The following is a 20,324-nucleotide window of genomic DNA, read 5'->3' as shown; positions in this document are numbered from 1 at the left end:
AAGGGTTTGGTCACAGGCCTCAAGAAGAAGGTAGCCTACTTCTTTCCCAATTTCTTTAGCATTTTCCAAGCAAAGGGGCAGGTTATACCCAATTCCAAGGATATCAAAAAGAGGGACTCCTTTAGCCGCCCAGTAATAATGCCAAACTTCAGACACCTTCCCGTATTTATCATACTGATATTCCCCTACCCATGCCCATTCAGTTTTCCGCACTACCTGTAAAGAGAGTACTTCAGAGAGATTTGCAGGAACAGCCCACAACCCTATTCCTTCTTTGGAATGGGTTTGGTGGCACAGCCAGCAATCAGACAGATGTCCCAATGTGGCCAATCGCTGTAAGGACTCAACCGCTGGGTGGGGGTTGGCATGTACAAAGGGCAAACTGAAAGCAAGTAACCATTGTACCATCACCCAGAAATTCATAGTCTGTAAAGTCTCAGGACTTATTCCGTTGGAACAGGAGTTTTAGTCCCTTGAGAGGTTCAGCCTTCCAGGTATCATCTGCTTCAGGCTCTTCCGGGTTGCGGTGGGAAGAGCTGGCGGGGCTCCCTCGAGGTCCGGAGTCGTCTGCTTCTGGCCCCGACCCAGGGGCTAGCTTAACTCGGGTATGATGAATCCAAGTGTCTCGCGCGTTCACACGAATTGCAGTGTGGGAAGTAAGAAGGACTTGGAAGGGGCCTGCCCACTGCGGTTGGAGAGGCTCGTGTTTCCACTCTTTCACATAGACCCAGTCTCCTGGAGTGATCCGATGGGCAGGAACACAGGGAGTAGGGACTGAAATTGAGCTGCTTACCTGTGGAGAGAGGTAAGAGTAGTTTGGAGGGAAACAACATATCTGGTTAGTTCCTTGTCACCCCAAGTGACTAAATCAGTCACAGGTCCTGGATCAGCAAATCCGGTGTATGGCCTGCCAAATAGAAGTTCAAAGGGTGAGAGACAGAGCTGGCCTCTAGGGGCAGTTCGAACTGCCAGAAGGGCCAGAGGCAGAGCCTGAAGCCATTTCAACCCAGTCTGAGCGCACAGTTTAGAGAGTTTAAGTTTGAGTCTGATTCATTCTTTCCACTTGTCCCGAAGATGGTGGTCTCCAAGGGATGTGTAAGAGCCAGGTAATACCCAGGGTCTTTGCAAGGGTTTGAATAACCTGGGCAGTAAAATGAGTTCCTTGGTCGGAGTCAATAGACCTAGGAGGCCCAAACCTAGGAATGACATGGTTCAATAGGGTCTTCTCCACCTCCAAGGCTGTTGCTCGTCTAGTCAGGAATGCCTCGATCCAACCAGTCAATTGGCACACGATTACAAGAAGGTACTTGTAGCCTTGGCACTTAGGCATCTCTTAACAGTCAATTTGGAGTCGTTCAAAGGGCATGTATGCCCATAACCTGGCTCAGGGGGGGCCTTTAGGTTCCCCCGGTGAATTGAATTTTGCACAGATGTCGCAGGTAGCAAGGACCCATTTAGCTTCCTGGAATACTCCAGGGGCATACCAAAGTCTATTAACGGTAGCTGCCGTAGCTTCTGCCCCACCGTGTGTTTCCTGGTGTAGCTTCAGTAAGGCAGGCTGCAAAGCAGCTCGGGGCAATGCCCTTCTTCCATCTGGTAGTTGCCACTCCCCCCGTGGTGTCTCAGTGGCCCCCATACTCTCCCAATGCTTAACTTCTAATGGCTCAGGGATAAAAGGGACCAGGACTGGAGTTAGTGGGAGAGAGGACTTGAGTGCCATCTGGTGGGCAACATAAGGCTGTAGGGAAGCCGCTTTTGAAGCTGAATCAGCCAGTTGATTGCCACAGACGGTGGGATCATTTCCTTTCTGATGGGCCCAGACATGGACGACAGCAATCTTAGATGGCAGATGAATGGCTTCTAATAATTTCAGGATCAAGGGCCCATGTGCTACCTTAGTGCCACTGGAGGTGATAAACCCACGTTCTGCCCACAGTTGGCCTGTGGCATGGCAAACACCAAAGGCATATTTCGAGTCAGTGAATATGTTTACTGACTGACCTGCTGCCAACTCACATGCTCGGGTAAGGGCTATCAATTCTGCCGCCTGGGCTGAGATGGAGGGTCCCAGGGGAGCAGACTGCAATACCTCAAACTGAGTAGTTACTGCGAATCTAGATAGTCGCTGGCCCTCTAGAACCCTTTCAGAGCCATCTGTGTACAGCTCCAATTCAGTATTTGGAATGGGCACATCTGAAAGATCTGATCGAGGTTTTTCTTGATGTTGTACTACCCGAAGACAATCATTTGAGGGCTCATGCTCGTTGTCCGGGAAAGGCAACACGGTAGCAGGGTTCAAGGTACAGCACTGTTCAATTTTCAAGTTGGTCCTAGATAACAAAGAAACTTCCAAGTGAGTTAGTCTCTGACTAGTCAAATGCTGGGTGCCCTTTTGGACTAACAGCTGCTGGGCTGCATGTGGGGTCCGTAGGGTCATCGGATGGCCCAAGGTAATCTTTTCTGCTTGGGGTACCAGAAGACCAGCTGCCACCACTGCTTGGAGGCAGCCAGGAAAGCCTTGTGCTACAGCATCCAATTTTTGGGAGTAATAAGCCACAGGCCAGTCCTTAGGCCCAAAGGTCTGTGTAAGGACACCGGAGGCCACCCCTAGCCGCTCATGTACATAAAGAACAAAAGGCTTTCGATAATCGGGGAGTCCAAGGGCTGGGGCTGAGGCCAACGCTGTTTTAATTCCCTGGCAGGCTTTTACAGCCCCAGAGTCCCAATGAAGGGGCTCCTCGGCATCATGAGTGATCAGTTCAAAGAGGAGTTTTGCCATCTCCCCAAAGCCTGGAATCCAGGAACGGCAAAATCCTGCAAGGCCTAGAAATCCCTGCATCTTGCGCTTTGTCTCTGGTCGGGGAATATTAAGGATTGATTGGATACGGATAATGGATAACGCCCGATGCCCCGGGGTGAGCACATGACCAAGATATGTCACCTTGTTCTTAGCAAACTGAAGCTTAGAAGGAGATACTTTATGTTCCTTTTCTGCGAAACAGTTTAGCAGGCAAGTAGTGTCCATTTCAGTCTGATCCGGGGAACAAACCAGGACATCATCCACATACAAGAAATACGTAGACCCACCCGGTAGGTTGATATCAGCTAAATCATGTGCCAGGATGGAGGAGAAAATAGTTGGAGACTCAACATATCCCTGGGGTAGCCGAGTCCAGGTCAGTTGTTCTGCTTTCCCGGTCTCTGGATCCGTCCATGTAAATGCAAAGATATCCCAGCTGTCTCGATCTAGGGGAATACTGAAAAAGGCATTACACAAGTCTATTACTGAATAGCAAGCAGTACCTGCTGGAATGGCAGTCAGGATAGTGTGAGGATTAGGCACCACATTGTGTCTAGCCTGGACGACTTTATTCACTGCACGCAAGTCCTGGACAAATCGATATACCGGTTTTCCCTCTGGATCCAGGTCAGGTTTTCTAACAGACAGAATGGGGGTGTTGAAAGGGGACTTAGTGTGAACCAACACTCTCAACTGCAGGAATGTGTTGATAAGATTCCGGAGGCCCAGCAGAGCTTCTCGGGGGATGGGATACTGACGAATTTGAGGAATGTCAATGTCTGGCTTCAGGATTATTCGTATCGGCTCTGTCCGGAGAGTGCCCAAGTCTGCCTTTGAAGTGCCCCACAGGGAGGCTTGTACCTCTCATCTGAGTCGCTCAGGCAGGTTCATTGGGATCGCAGGCAGAATCGGGTCCTCGGCAGCCAGGATTAATGCGGCACATAGCTGAGGGAGTTGATTCTGAGGCAACCGGAGAATGATTTTGTCATCTGAAAAGAAAATCTGAGCACGTAATTTTCACAGCAGGTCTCTGCCCTGAAGGTTAACTGGAGAATCCACAGCTAGCAAAAAGGCATGGGAGGCTGAGACACTGGAGATTTCTACAGCAGCCTCCTGCAATACAGGACAGTCAAATGGCTTTCCGCCTATACCCATTACTGGAATGCTTTTATCTGTTAGATTTCCTTTCCTTGGCTTCCTTGGCTTGGCAGTAACAGTAGAGAGGGCAGCCCCTGAGTCCAAAAGACAAGAATAAGCAGTTCCTCCCAAAGTTAAACAGACCTGGGGGTCTGTGGAGGAACAAACATAAGTGGTAAAATCATTTGAATAGGTAACAAGTGGACCCCTGGGTTGCCGTCATTCCTTACTATTGACAGCGTCTGTTCTTTCCACAGCCATCTGGTGTTGAGGTCGGGGCTGTCGTCCAGTATGTCGGTTTGGGCACTGTCTTTTCCAGTGACCAAGTTGTTTACAATAATTACATATGTCATTAGCGCGACTTGGGCCCCCCTCCCCGTGATCCGTTTTTGATCGCCACTTGGGGGGTCCCCACCTCCCTCCTTGTTTCTCACTCCCAGCATTTACAAGGGCTGCTAGCATCCTCACTTGCTTGGTCTCTTGAACTTTATCTCTTGTGTGATACACACGGGTGGCCAGGCTTACCAGTTCCTCCAGGGATTTTCCCTCAGCACCCTCGAGCTGCTGCAACTGCTTATTGATATCCGGGGCTGACTGAGAGATAAAAACAAGCCTGACTGTGGACTGTGTGTCCACAGCCTTGGGGTCTATGTTAGTATAAGTACAGAACGCTTTACAAAGTGTCTCATAAAAGTTGGAGGGGTGTTCTTCTCTCCCTTGTACAGTATTATGGACCTTAGACCAATATAGATTTCTTTCTCCTGCTTCTTTTATACCAGCCAAAATATAGCTTAGAAATCTCTTTAACCCTGCCTGCTGGGCTGGATCATTCGGGTTCCATTGAGCAGGGTTTGCAAGGGTTATAAAGCTGCAGCCATCTTTGGCAGCCTCCGCCGCCTCCCGGGCCCCCCTTAGGACCCGCTCTTTCTGCTCCGTACGTAATAGACAGTCTAAAAGTTAGCCCACATCTTGCCAATCAGGATTATTAGACTGGAAAATGGCACGGAATTGCCTATGAACGACGTCCGGGTCGTCCCTGAGGCAAGGTGTAGTGGTTTGCCAGTTCATAAGGTCTCCAATAGTAAATGGGACATGGACATAACGGTCTACAACATTCCCATCCGTTGTGGGAACTGGGATGGTCCGGAGGGGTGCCTGGATATTAACTGTTTCTTCCCCATAGAGTGCTCTCTTTCTCGTATGGGACAGGCTAAAGATCAGAATAGTCAGAGAAGTAGTATACCCACTGCTGGTTGCTCCACTAGTTGGTTCACTGACTTGAATTGAGGCTTCCTCAGTTTTCAGTGGAAGGATCTGTTCTGATACAACTGCTGCCTCCAGGTCCACCTCAGGTTGTTGTGCTACCGCCGAGGGTGGCCGCAGTCTAGGACAATACATGGGGGGAGTGTCCTCCCAACAATCGGCCTCGTGAGGGGCAGAGGCTTTCGGGAGTAGAGGGGTCTGGATTTGTACCTTCTTTAAGCAACGATGAGCTTCATCGTCCCACAAAAACCAATAGTCCATTTGCCCCGGCGCTTAATTCTCCAATATCAGGCGCAAAGGGGTTAAATGAGTCGGAATATCGAAGGAGCCAAACTCGGGCCATGAAGTCCCCAGGGCTGGCCAATTCTGAGTGAAAAGTTGTAAAAACCGCTTCCTTGACGTCCCTTTCTGAACACCAGGCAGGGGCCATTTACTTAGCATATAATCCAAAGGGCTATCCTTAGAGAGTTTTCCCTGAGACCCACCCATCTGTCTTCTGACACTCAAACAGAGAATTAAACAGAGAGAAGAGGGAATTATGGTCTAATCCAGGATTTTCTACTTCTATTACACTGACTGCTACAGGGGACGGGACAGAAGCATCTCAATTCGACCTCAGAGCTTCATCGCACGCTATGGCTTCCACCCTGAGGAATTACGAATGAGAGGTTCAGTTCTGCCCACACACCTAATGCCCAAATGTATACAGCAGAAAAACATTAACTGGTTAACCAAAACAGAACAGAACCAGAACCAGATAGCGTTTCCTTATCCTATTAGGGCTCACCTTATCGGAGCACGAACCCCAGGGGCTGCGGTGAAGCGAGGAAGAGAGGCTAAGCACCCTGGTGGCGCCGCTCCTAGTTCACCACAGCTGTCCGGAGTCCGATGTCCAAGCTAGGAGAGTCCTGTCTGGGGTTGCCAGAAACTGTTACCGAAATGTCGGGTCTGCCTAGCTGAGAGCCAATAACAGCCTGACAAGGATAAGGAAAGGTACTTTATTCTGCAGAAAAAAGGAGAGCCTTGCACCTTGGTACAAAGACGCTGCCTCACACAAATTTCACAAACTTTTTATACACTTTCAGACAAAGAATCTTGCCGTGTTAACACTTGATTGGTGGTTGTTAGACCCCGTACTTCTGTTATCTGGTCAGTGAAAACCGGTTTAGAACCAGATTCTCCTGCTTTAAGGCAGAAGAGAGAAGACAGTTCAAAAGTTCAGGGTACTATGTACGTGAGGCTTCTGCTTCCCCCTAATGACTAAACCGTTAGTTGCTAGGGGGGTTACCAGTAACTTTCACAAGACCATGACTTGGTCTCCTACTTTGAAGGACCATTCTCTGGAATGTTTATCATACCAGGCTTTTTGCTCTTCCTGAGCATCCTTTAGGTTTTCTTTAGCAAGGGCTAAAGAGTGTCAGAGGGTGCTTTGTAGGTTGCTTACAAAGTCTAGAATATTAGTTCCTGGAGAAGGCATAAACCCCTTCCATTGTTGTTTCACCAACTGTAATGGCTCCTTAACCTCGCGGCCATACACAAGTTCAAACGGTGAAAACCCTAAACTGGGATGTGGTACAGCCCTGTAGGCAAAAAGCAACTGCACCAACACTAGGTCCCAATCATTGGAGTGTTCATTTACGAATTTACATATCATGGCCCCCAAAGTTCCATTAAACCACCAGGCCATTGGTTTGATGGTGGTAAAGGGTGGCAACCAAGTGATTCACCCCATGAGCTTCCCATAGGGTTTTCATGGTCCCTGCCAGAAAATTAGCTCCCAAATCGGTAAGGATGTTGGAGGGCCAACTTGCCCAGGCAAAAATGTCTGCTAATGCCTGGCACACACTTTTAGCCCTGGTGTTGCTTAAGAGTACTGCTTCCGGCCATCGGGTGGCAAAATTCATGAAAGTTAGTATGTATTGTTTTCCTCCCAGTGTCTTTTTTGGAAAAAGACCCAGAATATCCACAGCTACTTGCTGAAAGGGAACCTCAGTTATGGGGAGTGGCTGGAGAGGGGCTTTGACCTGGTCTTGGGGCTTTCCCACTCGTTGGCACACCTCACAAGACCGGACATAATTAGCAATGTCCTTGCCCATTCCTTCTCAGTGGAAGGACTTCCTCAAACTGTCTTTGGTTCTGTTCACCCCAGAATGGCCACTAGGATGATCATGGGCTAAGCTCCAGAGCTTTACTTGGTACTTAGTTGGAACTACCAACTGTCTTTGAGGATGCCAGTCTTCCTGATGTCCACCAGAAAGAGTCTCCTTGTATAAAAGTCCTTGTTCTACAACAAACCGGGATCAGTGAGAAGAGCTGAGAGGCGGAGGGGTGCTCCGTGCCGCCGCCCAAGCTTTCTGAAGTCTGTCATCTGCTTCCTGCTCAGTCTGGAACTGTTCCCTTGATGTTGGAGACATCAGTTCCCCCTTGGACTGTGGACTTGGACTTGGTCCCTCTGGAAGCGATGTAGGTGATGGAGTTGTTTCCATTGATTGTGAACCGCTCTCCGCTGGTGCACTATATGGTATTTCAGACTCTGGCTGAGCCTCTTGGGTAGGTTTATCTGCTGTTTCTTCCAGTTCAGGCCTGCTGGTGCCCTCTGGCGTTGGAGTTGTAGACAGGTTTGCAAGTGCTGGAGTCAGTGCTGGCAACGGTTCTGGTGCTGGTTGCTTTACCAGTTTTTGTTCTGGGACTGGATTCACTATGGCTGTAGCATTCATGAGTAGAAGATCTGGTTCCACCACCTCTGTCTGGGTCTCTGGTAACACAGATAAGGCCCTGGTGGACGCTCTGGAACAGGAATGGCTGTGAAAGCTTGCTTAGCCTGGCTGCGGGTGACCATTCCCACCCTCTTGGCTAGCTTCACATGGTTGGCCAAGTCTTCTCCCAGTAGCATGGGGATGAGATAATGTCATAGACTGCAAAAGTCCACATTCCTGACCAGCCCTTGTACTGGACAGGCAACTCAGCTGCAGGCAAGTTTAAAGATTTTGACATAAATGGGTGAATTGTCACTTGGGCCTCTGGGTTGATGAATTTGGGGTCCACTAAGGTTTGGTGGATAGCTGACACTTGTGCCCCAGTGTCCCTCCACGCGATAAACTCTTTCCACCCACTCTCAAGGTTTCCCTTCACTCTGAGGGTATTTGAGAGGCATCTGGGCCTGGGAATCTTTGGTGTGATTGTGGTGTAATGAACTGTAATCGGTTGTGGTTCTTGTGGCAGTGGGTCTTTATATGTCCCAGTTCATTACATTTAAAACATCGCCCTGCTAAGGTATCACCGGGGCGAGGTTGGTTGGCGGAGGCTTGTGTGGAGGGGTGAGAAGGCATCTGGGGTTTCCCTTGGGATGTAGGGGGGACCTTGGGTTGTCCCTGGTGTTAGGGTTTGGTTTCCAGCCGCTACTAGTTTTTTTCTTTTCTGCCACTTCTACCCATTTGGCCCCAATCTCCCCCGTCTCTGTTACAGTTTTGGGCTTCCCATCTAGGACGTACCTTTCTATTTTCTCAGGAACATCCTCTAAGAACTGCTCCATTTGCATTAGGAAGGATAGATCTTCCAGAGATTTAACACTTGCTCCTGATATCCAGGCATCTCAGTTCTTTCCAATGTGTTAGGCATGTCGGGTAAATGACACATCTGGTTTCCACCTTAGGGCTCTGAACTGCTGATGGGCATGCTCGAGTGTTAGCCTCATTCTGATTCTGGCCTTGTTTTTAAAAAGTTCATAACTGCTCATGTGTTCCCTAGGTATTTCAGCCGCCACCTCGGCTAAGGGTCCACTGAGCTGTGGCCTGAGCAGTATTGTGTACTGGTCTGTAGAGATGTTGTACCCAAGGCAGGCCCTTTCAAAATTTTCTAAGAAGGCCGCAGTATCACCACCTGCCTTGTAGGTGGGGAATTTTCTGGGATGGGAAGCAGTACCTGGAGAAGGGTTGCTAGGGTTGTCTGGTAAATCCTGCTTAGCCCTTGCTAACTCCAGTGCATGCTTCTGAGACTCCCTCTGGATCTCTACAGCTCTTTTGTGGGCAGCCTAATCTTTGGCTATTTGTCTGTCATGTTCCTTTTGACTGTCCTCAGCCTGGAATTTGGCTAATTCTAGGTTCTGTAGCATAGTTTTTTTTCTTTTGCCTGACATTTTTCCCCTGCTCTGCCTTAGCTGTCTTTATTTGGGAGGTAAACAAACAAACAAACACAGCTTGTAACTTTCGTTGTTACTGTAACTGGACTCCTCAGAATGAGAAAGAAACAAGAAAACTGGTTTGTGACTTGTCTTTTGCAAACTGTTAATTACTCTCCAGCTAAAGCCCAGCTGGAAATGATTCTAACAAAGCCTTGTTAGAGAAACTTTACCTGTTTGCCTTCAGGGTATCTCTCCCTTCACTGCTTCCCCAGCATCACAAAGGAGGAAAAAAATCTAGCTTTGGGTTCCTTACAATCCCTCACCGCTGCTCACCATGTCATAGGTCTCACCTCCACTCTGGACTTTAGAGTACAGATATGAGGACCTGCATGTGAACCTCCTAAGCTTAATTACCAGCTTAGTTCAATAGGCTGCCACCACTTACAAGGACGAACTCCCTTCCCTGGGTAGTCTTGAGAGACTCCTTCTACAATTTCCTGGTGAACGCCAATCCAACCCCTTGGATCTTAACACAAGGAGAATTTAACCATCCCCTGTTCCTTTCCCCCACCAATTCTTGGTGAGTCCAGATCCAGTCCCCTTGGATTCTAACACAAGGAAAAATCAATCAGGTTCTTAAAAATAAGACTTTTTATTAAAGAAAAGAAAGGTAAAAGAAAAAAAAATCTCTGGGAGAGATTAGCATACTAGCTACTCTCACAAACAACAGATTCAAAACACAGAGGATGTTCCCCTGGGCAAAATTCCGAATTTGATTATTCCTCTAATTGGACAAAGACAAAGTCACAAAAAGAAAATAAACATAAATCTATTTATTCTTTTCTAAAACTTACTACTCTGATAAGAGGCTGGTTCCTTGATCTTTTCCACTCCGGCTGAAACTGAAACTGACTTTAAGCAAAGGAAACTTCCCTCCTTTCTTTTGAAACATCTTGTTCCCCCATTGGTTCCTCTGGTCAGGTATCAGCTAGGCGAGGTGAACTTCTTAACTCTTTACAGGTAAAAGAGGCATTAACCCTTAACTATCTGTTTATGACAGTGAGTTACTGTGGTACCCCTCTCAGCCTCAGCAAGTGATCATTGTGCTATTGCTAAGCTGCATGACAAATCACTGACATACCAGCTTGTCTGCCTTAGGACAAAAACTTTTGTCCTACAACTTTAAATTCTGTAAGAACAGGGATGTTAATTGGCCACTTCATCTTGAATGGTCCCTTAAAGTATGTGCTAACTGCCTGTGCTAAACTATCTGTTCAACCTTGTATTTAGCTGTTACACTCTTAGGGCTTGGCTACACTCGAAACTTCAAAGCGCTGCTGCGGGAGTGCTGCCGCGGCAGCGCTTTGAAGTGTGAGTGTGGTCACAGTGCCAGCGCTGGGAGAGAGCTCTCCCAGCGCTGCACGTACTCCACCTCCTCATGGGGATTAGCTTGCAGCGCTGGGAGCCGCACTCCCAGCCCTGGGGCACTGTTTACACTGGCGCTTTACAGCACTGTATCTTGCAGTGCTCAGAGGGGTGTTTTTTTCACACCCCTGAGCGAGAAAGTTGCAGCACTGTAAAATGCCAGTGTAGCCAAGGCCTTAATATTTTCCCCAGACCCGAGGAAGAGTCAACAGAAGTTGGTCCATTAAAAGACACTACCTCCTCCACTGTTGTGTCTCTTGCATCAGAGGCACGTTCAAGCAGGTAGAACCACATTCTTTTTTCTCAGGTGGGGTATTATGTCCTGCCTGGCACACATTTTAAGAACATAATTTCAGCAAATGTTTGTAATTTTGCATATGTTACCCCTACATACACCACACACACCACACAATAATATTAATTATCAATGAGTTATGAGTTTTCCAAATATATATTACATAGCACTTTTGGGATCTATAACCTGAAAACAGTGTTTTAAGCGTAGTGAAGATGTCTGGCCTGATAAGAGTTGCTTTTAATAGAGTAGTGAACCACCTATGGGTCTGTGTCGTGAAATACTTTGCCCTGTTCTGGTGTCTACACTTCTAAAAGTCGGAAAAATTGGAGAGGATTCAGAGAAGAGCTACAGGAATGATTCAATGTGTGGAAACCTGCCTTACAGCGAGAGAGACTTAAGGAGTTCAATCTGTGTAGTTTATCAAAGAGAAGATTAAGATGTGACTTAATCATGGTCTAGAAGTCCCTGCATGGGAAGAAGATGTTTGATTCTAGAGATGTCTTTTATCTACCAGGCAAAAGCGTAATAAGATTCAGTGGAAAGAACCATCAGATTTTTTAATAGTGAAGGTAATTAACCATTGGAACATCTTACCAAGTGATGTAGTGGATTCTTCATCTCATTAACTACTTAAATCAAGATTGGATGTATTTCTAAAATATATACTCTAGCTCAACCAGCAGCTATGGACTGGATGCAAGAATCAGAAGGTCAGACTAGATGATTGTAATGGTTGTTTCTGGACTTAAAATCTTTGATTTTGTATTTTATAACTCTGATTATTATTGACTGTCTCATTTTCCCTCCCTTTTTCACATTTGTGCTTATGCTGAGGGTATGTCTACATTGCAGTCATAAATTGGGATTAATGTAGCTATCTGAGGTACCAGTAGCAATGAAGCTGCAGCAGCATGGGCTTCAGTGCAGCCTAGCTGCTTGAGTAATTACCATGAGTTCCAGGTGATCTTGTACCACCTCCGTTGAAGCCCATGCTACTTTGGTGTCATGCCTGTTAGTGCTAGATTAAAGCTAGCTTGGGTATGTTTACCAAGATGCATTCCGGGGGAGAGAGAGCTCAGTGGTCTAAGCATTGCTCTGTTAAAACCAGGGTTGTGAGTTCAATCCTTGAGGGGGCCTTTTAGGGAACTGGGGTAAAATTCTGCCTGTGGGATTGGTCCTGCTTTGAGCAGGGGTTGGACTAGATGACCTCCTGAGGTCCCTTCCAACCCTGATATTCTGTGATTCACACCTTACAGATAGACATACACGTATGGGTACTGGAGCAAAGTCCCAGTGGAGGCGTGCTGTCATGGTATAATCAGTGACTACACTGGTACAGCATACTCTAGTTTGAAATTGGTGTAAGGGGGATTAGCATTAGTCACAGTTTACAATGGTATTGTACAACTAGTTTAAGAGTGTGAACCAAGTCTTCCATGATTTCTTGCTACTCATCCAGTCAGGATCTGACTGGAAGTTTCTAGCGAGGGATTGAAGCACTAATGGATAGAGTGGGTTGGGGTTTGTGTTCAATTATCAGCACCAGAGGACCACAACTTTAAAAGCCAGGGTGAGTTCTCATTCTGTCTTGTGCTGGAAGCTCAAGAACTGGGAATGGGAATCTCCTGTGAAGATCAATCCTGTCTATGTTGGTGCAGTGAAAAATCTGAGGGGAAAAATGCATATAATTTATATTTGCATAACATCTTTCCTCTCACCTCTCTCAGTTATCCTACCACACAAATACCTCGATTCCTCTCTGCACATGCTGGTCACCAGTATTCCTTTTTGGCTCTTCCACGCTGCACCAGTAGTCTTTCTATCTCCCCTAATTCACCAATACATCAACATACTATGCAATGAAAATAGCTTATATGAGCATTTTAATCATTCAAATTTATGTGTTTTAAGGATTGAAATGACAGATTCTGTAAAATGATAGATAAAACTACAATGCACAACAGAAATTCCTAAACCATCTATTGTAAAAATGCAGGCTGCTAGTAACAATAAAAAAATCATAAATGAGAGAATAGATTTTTTCACTGTTTATTTTTTTTAAATGTAAAACACAATTTAGCAAATTTAACAATGTAGATTTCTTCCCTTACCCCTTCTCCCCCAAATCAGTCAGAAGATATTCAGCAGAAATATCAGGATCCTGCAGCCCTTAGGAAGGACTATGGCCATATGAGTGTATGTAAGTATGAAATTATCAGCATGTTTACTGTGTTTGAACTGGTCACACTGATTATTTGAAGGCTGCACTGATTAAATTGGTTCAGCTTTTCTTTTAAAAACAATTTTGGAGTGACCATAGCATGAAAGGTCTAGAATCTCAGCTGGTCTAAATCAGCATGCACCAATTTACACCAGCTAAGTATCTGGGCCAAAGTAACTTCTCTGCTCCTCTAATCAAACTGTCTCTTCTTGCTCTTATTTGTTGTAGGGGAACCTGTGGAATATAACATCGAACAAAGCACAGAAACCACCCAGAAAGAAGGTAAAATGCAACTGCAACAGCAAATCAACCCCATTAGAAATGAAGGAAATGTGGAGTCAAAAGGAAGAGGTTTTCTGAAGTTAGTGAAAAGGTACTATAGTAGCTTTAAACCATCTAGAGACACATTTATCCATGGGAGGGGATAGGGGCAATGCCCATTCATGAATTCATTATAGCTGAATGGTAGTTGAGGTTGGGACTCGCTTACTGTTTAACAGCTGTTTTTTCCGGTGCTCTATAATCCACATGCTTAATGGATGGTCTTGGAAATTGCTGTTTGCAGAGGGGGGTTGGGGGCAGGGCTAGTGATCCAAATTTGGGTTCAGTTGGATTCCCAAGCTACAGCTTCTACTGAAAGTCCAATGATATGAAAACTTTACATGTATTTGTATGTTTTTGTGCACAACGGGGATTAAACTATATAACTGTAATACTTCCAAAACTAATATCATCCACTTGGAATTAACCTCAGCTAGCGCTGGGCAATCACTGGCTCTTTGGAGACACAATATTTCAAAAGTTCTTCAGGATAAAGTTTGAAACTACAGTATAAGTTGAATGAAAGTGATATGCCAAAGTGAGTGAAGTGTGCATGGGCAACAGGACTAGGGTTCTGCTGTAAGCCAGAACCCAAGCACAACCCATGTATTTGAGGTTTAATCCTCAAAAGCTTTCTGATAATAGGTGTTATGCATATCAGTTGCTTTCTTCATGTGCTCTTTCTAGAATTTTTGCCCTGACAGCAAAGCTTCTTGTTCAAGAGCTGAGATTTCAAAGTGCTCTAAAATGCATATGCTTACTCAAGTTTTACTTTAGAAGTATTGTCATAGAAAATAATATTAACTAAATAAAGGGAAGGTGAAAGATTCTAGTAAGCAGCTGCATTACAGTAATGTAATCATAAGTCATGCTGTTCCCTATTTTTCAGAAGTATTCAGTGTGAGCGTGATAAAAGAAAAGCAAATAGCTATGACTCATCAATGTCAACATGATCAAAACTGTTCCTGCATCAGGAAACACATCCATAATAGAGAGTCCTATTCTAAGGACTGGTGTAAAGTCCACAGTGACTAATGTTGTACCAAAATACTGTCATCAGTCAAAGCAGTAACTTACATTTATCATGAAAAACAAACATATAAAACAAACTTAAACTTCTTCGAGTGCTCACTCATATCGATTCCAATTAGATGTGGGCGTGCTGTGTGCATGATCGTCAGAAGGTTTTTACCCTAGCAACACTCGGTGGGTTGGCTGAGGCGCCCCCTGGAGTGGCGCCTTTATGGCACCAGATATATGCCCCTGCCGACCCAACGCCCCCTCAGTTCCTTCTTACCACCTGTGACGATGGTTGGAACTGTGGAGTGTGGCATAGCTGATCTCCACTTCCCTAGCTTTACTCGTTGTAGATAGTTGTTTAGTGTAGTTGTTAATAGTTTAGCAGTTATAGTTTAGTTAATAGTAAGTTTGTATATAGTGTAGATAGTACTTGGAGGGAACGGAGTTCATCCCCTTCTCTCCTCCCTGGTACCAGGGTCCATGCCCAGGTCCCCGAGTTTCAAACCGTGCTCGGCCTGTCTCAAACTGGTGCCTATGGGAGACCCCCACGACTCCTGCTTTGAAGTGCCTGGGGGAAATCCCTTTAACCAGATAAGTGTCACATTTGCAAGACTTTCAAGCCTCGAACAAAAAAGGAGTGGGACTTTCATTTAAAACAGCTCCTAATGGAAGTAGCACTTCTTCTTCGAGTGCTGTCCCTGTGGGTGCTCCAATCTAGGTGATGGTGCGTCCCAGCGCCATTGATCGGAGATTTTCAGTAGCAGTGCCTGGTTGGGATGCACGCATTCAGTTGGTATCTCCCGTCTCGTTGGAATCTTCCTGAGTGCGTGCTCCCCACACCCTCCTCAGTTCCTTCTCAACCATCCTCGGCCAAAGACGGAACTCAGGGCAGTGCTGCCTTTTCTTCCTTGGTCTCCATAGGAAACAGTAACAAAGAACATAGAAATAATTATTAGTTGCATTCCAGCTGTTTCCCTTCCTTTAGTGTAGTTAAATAGTTACTTTAGTTAAAAAAAAATCTCTCAGGCTTGTCTCTGGTTGAGACACTTTCCTTGGCCATCTCTAATTTATAATGCCAGGAGCTTCAGGATTCAAAAGGTGTATTTCCTGTCAGGAATCCATGCCATGGACAGATGGGCACTCATACTGTGTGAAGTACCTCGGGGACACCCATGTCCCTGTGAAGTGCCTCCATTGTGCAAGCCTCAAGTCAAGAGCTCGTCGCAACAGGGATCTGCAGCTCAAAATGCTGATGATGGAAAAATCCTTACAGCTGCTTTTGGAGATGGGAAAGGTTAAACCTGCTCCCACACGCTCCCCAGCCAGATCGGAACCGGTGGGCAGCGTTGCTTCACCCTCCCTGGAGCGGAGGCAAGAAGCAGAACAGTCTCACAGGAGAGACTTTAACAAGGGTAGGGGGTCTCCCACAAGATCCCTACCCTCTGTGCTGACAGCACCAAAGGCAAGTGCCTCAGCTTTTTCTAATGCTTCAGCCATGGCTTCGACAGAGCGCAGAGGCAGGGACCTGACCTCCCATGTCAGGAAGGTCCTTGTGGCTCCAGTCCCTTCGACACCGCAAACAGCCGTGGTGCCAGCAGCGCGCTCCTCCTGGGCACCGCAACCAGCTGCAGTGCCGGCAGTGCGCGCCTCCTTGGCACCACAAACAGCTGCGGTGCCAGCAGTGCGCGCCTCCTTGGCACTGCAAACGGCCGCGGTGCCGGCAGCGTGCGCCTCCCCTGCAGGGAGAAGAACATTGGCACTGAGCCTATCTTCCACCCCGACACCAGTAGCAGACCACCTGCAGGGCACCTCCAAGCAGTCTGCAGCACTACTGTCACTTTCACTTTCTCCTGCTAATGAGCTAGAGCAGAGAGCAGGCTCAGCTCAGCCCAGGGAGCAGGAGCAACTGTTTCTCACTCAATGTGACCTTTCAGTGCCACCTGAGCCTCACTCTCCGCTCCTAGATACACAAGGGCTCAGTTTTTTTCAACCGCCACTCTCTCCATCTGAGCTGGTTTTCACTGACGGTGAACTTGATTTACAGCAGCAAGCAGCGTTCTCCCCTCCTGCTTCTCCTCCACAGGCACCTCTGCCACCTCAGGTCATGGCTCAAGGCCACCAGCCTCAATTTCCCTACTTCACCCCCCCCCCATGGGCAACACTTGGGTTCTCCTACCCTATGCCTTGGCCTCAGTGGTACCCTTGGCAACATCCTCCTACCAATCATCCTCCTTCTGTGCCTCAATCTCCTGCTGTGTCCACTTCTAAGGTGCCTGAGCCCCCTCCTGAGTATGCAAGTTACACACCATATCCTGACTCACCGACTCCTAACTCTCCATTAGCCCTGGACGGAGCCCTCCTCCCTCCGCCTCCACGGGCCGTGGACAACTGACTGAATTTCAAGAACTTTTCAGGAGGGTGGCACTCAGTCAAGATATCCCCTTTCAAGAGGTTCAGGAGATGCAACACAGATTCCTCAGAATCCTTCAACCGTCTGCGCTCTCAAAATCACGCTCCCTATAAACGAAGCACTCCTGGAGCCAGCTGACACTCTCTGGCAAACCCCAGCGTCTTTAGTATCAACTTGCAAAAAGGCCGAACGTAAATACTATGTCCCTGCTAAGGACGCTGACTTCCTATTTTCTCATCCACCACCGAACTCCCTTGTCATGGATGCAGTTGCACAGAGGATGAAACAGTCACAATATCGACCCACCCCGCAAGACAAGGACCTTAGATGCCTTGACGTCTTGGGCCGACACGTTTATATGTCCTGCACACTACAATTCAGAATTGCAAACTATTCTGCTCCCCTCGCCAGTTACGACTTTGATAATTACAATAAACTTTTGAATTTGCCTCCTACATTCCAGAGGATAGGAGAGCAGACTTCAAATCAATCCTGACTGAGGGCCAACTGATTTCCAGAATGGCCCTACAGGCATCTCTGGACACAGCAGACACAGCAGCCCGTACAACTGCAACTGCTGTGGTTATGCGCAGACTCTCATGGCTCTCTGCATCTGGCATCCCCAAAGAACTGCAGACCAAAGTGGAGGATCTATCTCCTTTTTGATAAGGACAAACTTTCTCCTAGCCTCCTACCCTTTCCCCTTCCCCGTCCCTCTTCAGGGACCATTCTCACGACCACTTACTTCGCACAGAAGTGGCGCATCTTCTACAACTAGGTGCAGTGGAACCTGTGCCGACGCAACATCAAGAGACAGGTTTCTAGTCCCATTACTTTCTAACTCAGAAAAAGACTGGAGGATGGAGGCCTATACTAGATCTACGCTGACTGAACAAATTTGTGAGGATACAAAGATTCAAGATGCTCACACTGGGCACAATAATACCTGCACTGGATCAAGGGGACTGGTTCACAGTCCTCGACCTACAGGATGCTTACTTTCATATATCAATTCATCCAGCTCACAGACACTTCCTACAATTCACAATTGATCACAACCATTGTCAATACAGAGTTCTTCCTTTCGGACCCGCCACAGCACCGAGAGTTTTTTTTTCCCAAGACTCTAGCCGTGGTCGTGGCTCACCTCCACGAACACGGGGTCATGCTGTTCCCCTATCTGAATGATTGCCTCATCAAGGGCAACTCCTACGGCGAGACACTTCAAGCTACCCGTTTCACCATCTCCCTCTTTCACAGCCTAGGCCTCCAAATAAACATCCAAAAATCCACCCTGACACTGAAACAGCAGATCAAGTTCATCGGAGCTCATCTTGACTCAATCCAGAGCAAGGCCTCATTCCCATATCACAGATTCCTCGCTATCACGTAGCTCATACGCATGCTCTCTATTCGTGCCAGGACACAGGCAAGACTCTGCCTACAGCTCCTTGGTCACATGGCAGCCACTACCTTCGTGGTTCAGCATGCCAGGCTACACATGAGATGTCTCCAGGGCTGGCTCAATTCCAATTTCAAACCCAACAGACGTACCTTAGGAATGCTGCTAACTCCTCCTCCCAATGTTATAGATTCCTAACATTGGTAAACAAGCCCAGAAAACCTCTGCACAGGGGTTTCCTTTCAGTAATGTTCCCCAGCGCTCATGCTCACCATGGACACTTCCCTAATCGGTTGAGGAGCGCACCTAAGGCGGCACAGGGCACAAGGCCAGTGGTCCGCATCAGAGACGCACCTACACATAAATCTCTTAGAGCTCATAGCAGTGAGGCGAGCATGCCTTCACTTTCTTCTCCTCATAAAGAACAAATCTCTTCGGGCCTTAAAAGACAACATAGCACGCATGTACTACATAAACAGACAAGGGGAAGCCCGATCACATTCCCTTTGCATGAAAGCCATTCAACTATGGAGTTGGTGCATACGACATCAAATACAAATCATTGCTTCCTACCTACCAGGCTGCCACAACACCACTGCCAATGCACTCAGCAGGCACTTCTTGATACAATGCGAATGGGAACTGCACCCCGCAGTACTGCAACAGCTCTTCTCCCTCTGGGGCACCCCGTCAATAGATCTCTTTTCCATGACCCAGAATCGAAAATGTTCTGTTTTGCTCCAGAGTGGGACTCGGGACTGCATCCCTAGGAGATGCATTCCTCATCCCATAGAACAACTACCTCCTGTACGCCTTCCACCAATCCCTCTGTTACACAGCGTTCTTCGGAAGATTGCGGATGACAAGACCCAGATCATCCTTATTGCCCTGGCTTGACCAAGACAGATGTGGTATCCTTACCTACTCTGCATGTCCTCCCATCATCCACGGGCTCTCCCTAACAGGCCAGACCACGTTTCCCAGGACTACGGACGGGTTCTTCACCCCCAGCTCCAAAAGCTCCACCTCACAGCCTGGTTCCTTCATGGTTCCAAACCCATGAACTAGCTTGTTCCGAGCAAGTCCAATATGTCCTTCTGCACAGTAGGAAAGACTCCACTCGTAAAACCTACCTGTGGAAGAGGAAGCGTTTTGCTCTCTGGTGCTCACATAATCACTTAGCACCCAATAACGTGACCCTCCCTAACATTCTAGACTACCTCCTGAAACTAAAACAGGACGGACTTTCGCTCAGCTCCATCAAAGTGCACCTGATGGCACTTACCACCTTCCATGACCTATTAGACGGTTATTCATTCTTTACCCACCCCACCATAAAACGCTTTCTCACAGGCCTGCAAAATCTCTACCCTAAAATTTACCCAACAGCGACTACATGGAATCTTAACCTAGTTCTTCATGCTCTCATGAAACCTCCATTTGAGGTCTTGGCTACCTCGTCTCATCTCCATATCTCCATGAAGGTGTCTTTCTTAGTTGCCATAACATCAGCAGGGAGAGTTGGTGAAATGAGCACCCTAATGACCCACCCTCTCTATACAATCTTCTCCAAAGACAAAGTCATTTTGAGACCACGTCCTAAATTTCTTCCTAAGGTGGTATCAACCTTCCTCCTCAACCAACCTATATTCTTACCTATTTTCCAGCCCAAACCTCCCAAGACTCTGCAAGAGGCAACCCTGCATACTCTCGACGTCAGGCGAGCAACCGCCTTTTATTTAGACAGGACTAAACCATTTCGTAAGTCCCCATGACTCTTTGTTTCCATTACCGAAAGATCGAAAGGTACGGCTATCTCTTAACAACGTCTATCCAAGTGGATCTCTGACTGCATCAGATCCTGTTACCATGCGCAAAATCTTCAACCATCTGAAGGCATTAGAACT

At 47.1% G+C, this 20,324-nt stretch overlaps 1 protein-coding gene across 1 annotated transcript in view; it reads left to right on the top strand.

The window, feature by feature from the left end:
* MAJIN (membrane anchored junction protein) overlaps positions 1–19,314 on the top strand; it is a 118,906-nt gene extending 99,592 nt beyond the window's left edge. Inside the window, exons 8-10 of the mRNA XM_050939732.1 lie at positions 13,174–13,243; positions 13,493–13,637; positions 19,257–19,314. Coding sequence (XP_050795689.1) covers positions 13,174–13,243; positions 13,493–13,637; positions 19,257–19,314 — 273 coding nt within the window. The remainder of the gene's footprint in view (positions 1–13,173; positions 13,244–13,492; positions 13,638–19,256) is intronic.
* Positions 19,315–20,324: the final 1,010 nt, after the last annotated feature.

Source organism: Gopherus flavomarginatus, chromosome 2 (assembly GCF_025201925.1).
Source record: "Gopherus flavomarginatus isolate rGopFla2 chromosome 2, rGopFla2.mat.asm, whole genome shotgun sequence".
Lineage (NCBI taxonomy): Eukaryota > Metazoa > Chordata > Testudines > Testudinidae > Gopherus > Gopherus flavomarginatus.
This window is presented reverse-complemented; position numbering and strand designations above follow the sequence as displayed.